The 2,500-nt window shown below is 41.1% G+C and overlaps 1 protein-coding gene across 1 annotated transcript in view; it reads right to left on the bottom strand.

Annotated features, from left to right (window-relative positions):
• Window positions 1–232: 232 nt before the first annotated feature.
• LOC125046527 overlaps window positions 233–2,500 on the bottom strand; it is an 8,025-nt gene continuing 5,757 nt past the window's right edge. Inside the window, exons 3-9 of the mRNA XM_047644312.1 lie at window positions 2,173–2,191; window positions 1,813–1,915; window positions 1,573–1,668; window positions 962–1,044; window positions 699–793; window positions 477–602; window positions 233–333 (exon numbers count right to left, since the gene is read on the bottom strand). Of these exons, the coding sequence (XP_047500268.1) occupies window positions 233–333; window positions 477–602; window positions 699–793; window positions 962–1,044; window positions 1,573–1,668; window positions 1,813–1,915; window positions 2,173–2,191 (623 nt within the window). The remainder of the gene's footprint in view (window positions 334–476; window positions 603–698; window positions 794–961; window positions 1,045–1,572; window positions 1,669–1,812; window positions 1,916–2,172; window positions 2,192–2,500) is intronic.

The raw sequence follows: 2,500 nt of genomic DNA, 5'->3' as shown, positions 1-2,500 counted from the left end.
TTGGGCAGCAGTAATTCGTATTTTTTTATGTGTTAAATATGTTTATTATCGTTATAAAAACTAGGGAGACTCACTTTCTTTATTTTCTTCGAAATTAACATATTACCTTAATCCCTCCACTATATTCTGCATTCATTTTCAGAGGAATAATTACTTTGAACTAAAATCCCCTGATTTCAAAAGCATTATCATCCAATACAAATATAATTCAATTATATGATTGATTGTTTAGCTACACAAGCTTAAACTTATATTTTACTGGCAAGGGTGGGTTAGACATGGTCAGATATAATTGTCCTCGCAGTCCTCGCAGGTGTGATGGTACTAAATTGCCTTGGAGCAACGTGGCTGTTTGTCTATTGGTCTAATGACACATACATGCTTTATTGCTCGACCACCTACTAACGCCTCGCCCTCGAGACACTTTAGATCGGCCTCAAGGGGTTACCCAACTTGGCTGGCCATTTCTTTCTTACGTGCGTTGTCCTTGATCCATCTTTCTAGCAGCTCGTCCTTGTCGTCCTCCTCTTCTTCCTGGTCCTTGGGGAACCCATCCGTCCTCAACGTACACACTTCGAAGGTCTCGCACAGGTCCTCCTTGACTTCGGATACGTCTGGACTTCCTCGTAGTCCTCGTTCAGGTCTAACTCGACGGCGTACTCGTCCAGACTTCCTCGTAGTCCTCGTCCAGGTCTAACTCGACGGCGTACTCGTCCACACGTGCTCGCAGATCTCGGCCAGGTCTAACTCGACGGCGTACTCGTCCACACGTCCTCGCAGATCACGGCCAGGTCTAACTCGACGGCGTACTCGTCCACACGTGCTCGCAGATCTCGTCCAGGTCCTTCACGGCTGCGTGCTCGTCCAGACGTCCTCGTAACCTTCGTCTGGATCTACGGGCGTCCAGGCAGGAGGCGTACTCTTAGGCATCTCAGGGCAGCTGATACCTGGCTTGAACTACAAATCATCTCTGATAGACATAAGAGTAGATACGGGAAACGACACGGTAATCTGCAAAGATTTACTTGAACCAATTATCGTCACCTAGAGAAGAAGTGTACATAAAATACGAAATTGTACATTATGTACTATTCACTCATCACGACTGACAAAATCGCGGGTAAAAGAGACACATTATAGATCTCTATGCCTGCAACTACGTTAGCAACAAACCCTATTAATGAAAAGGCTTCAGTGCCTTTTGTTCTGCGTGGATGAGTGAGTGAGTATATGTGTGTGAGCAACTGGAAGCGTGAATGAGAATAAAAGTGAAGTGAGCTCACATTGAGAATGAATTACGAACACGAAGATTACTGTTCAATATAACAGTACTATGATAAACTAGCAATAATATTAGTACAAAATTATTTCTACAACCACACTAAATTCAACATTCTATGATATGAGACGGAATGTATGCACTAATGAATGGTGATGAGAAAAAAATATATATTCATAAGCTTTTTTCGCAAATCCTCTTGGGTTCGAAATTCTGAAATGCCAAGGTCGCCATCTCTAGCTATGCATGTAAGACTTCATCGACCGGGAGTCTCTATACCCAAAATGCCATACGAAATGAAGTGAATTGAACGAGCTGGGAAAATCTGGAAATAACCTGCTCTCCACTGTGTATCTTTGATAGGCGCTCATGGCATTCTTTACAGGTATCTAATTATCACGAATCACTTGGGATTTACCCAAAACATGCAAGCGACTTTTGAAATATTAGAAGGACATAATTCATAAGAGAATAACGATTCTAGCATAAACCCAAGTCCTACATTAATGAATGGACATAACTGCTGGCCACACTGACTTGAAAGTTGCTGATCGAACGAAGAAATTTGGTTTTATGATAACATCAGAGCATAGATTTATAAGCGATATATGCAACCCCGGGTTATATCGGGCATCCCTGTGCACCATGATATGGGGCAGATCCTAACACTATACTCATATTAATAATGTGTCACCAATGAGAAATGTAACGATGCTATGGTTATCCTGCCACCGATTTGTGAGGCTCAGAACCTTAGTGCAATGGTTGTGACATGTTGGGCAGTAGTATAACAGTTCCACTTTTTAATACGGAAGAGTAAGGAAACACACGAGACGTTATCATAAGGTAAGAGCTTAGCGTTTTGTCGCGTGTCCGTGCAGCACCCTGCTCACGGTGACTTTGGGGAGCGAACTGGGGGTCAGATGAGGTCAGATATAATTGTCATCTAAGTCCTCGCTGGTGTGATGGTTCTAAATTGCCTTAGATCCATGTGGCAAACAGCCACATGGTCTATTGATGTAATGGCTTACAGACATTCTATACACTTTGAGTTACCATAGGTAAAAGCATGCATTACATAATCACCCCTTTAGTACAGAATATATATTTATTTATCAATATATATATATATACACATTGATGAATATATATATATATATATATATATATATATATATATATATATACATAATTAGGCCTATATGTATGTGTTTATATATA

Source organism: Penaeus chinensis, chromosome 39 (genome assembly GCF_019202785.1).
Source record: "Penaeus chinensis breed Huanghai No. 1 chromosome 39, ASM1920278v2, whole genome shotgun sequence".
Lineage (NCBI taxonomy): Eukaryota > Metazoa > Arthropoda > Malacostraca > Decapoda > Penaeidae > Penaeus > Penaeus chinensis.
Note: the sequence above shows the minus strand (reverse complement) of the source record. Positions and strands in the feature narration are given on the sequence as shown.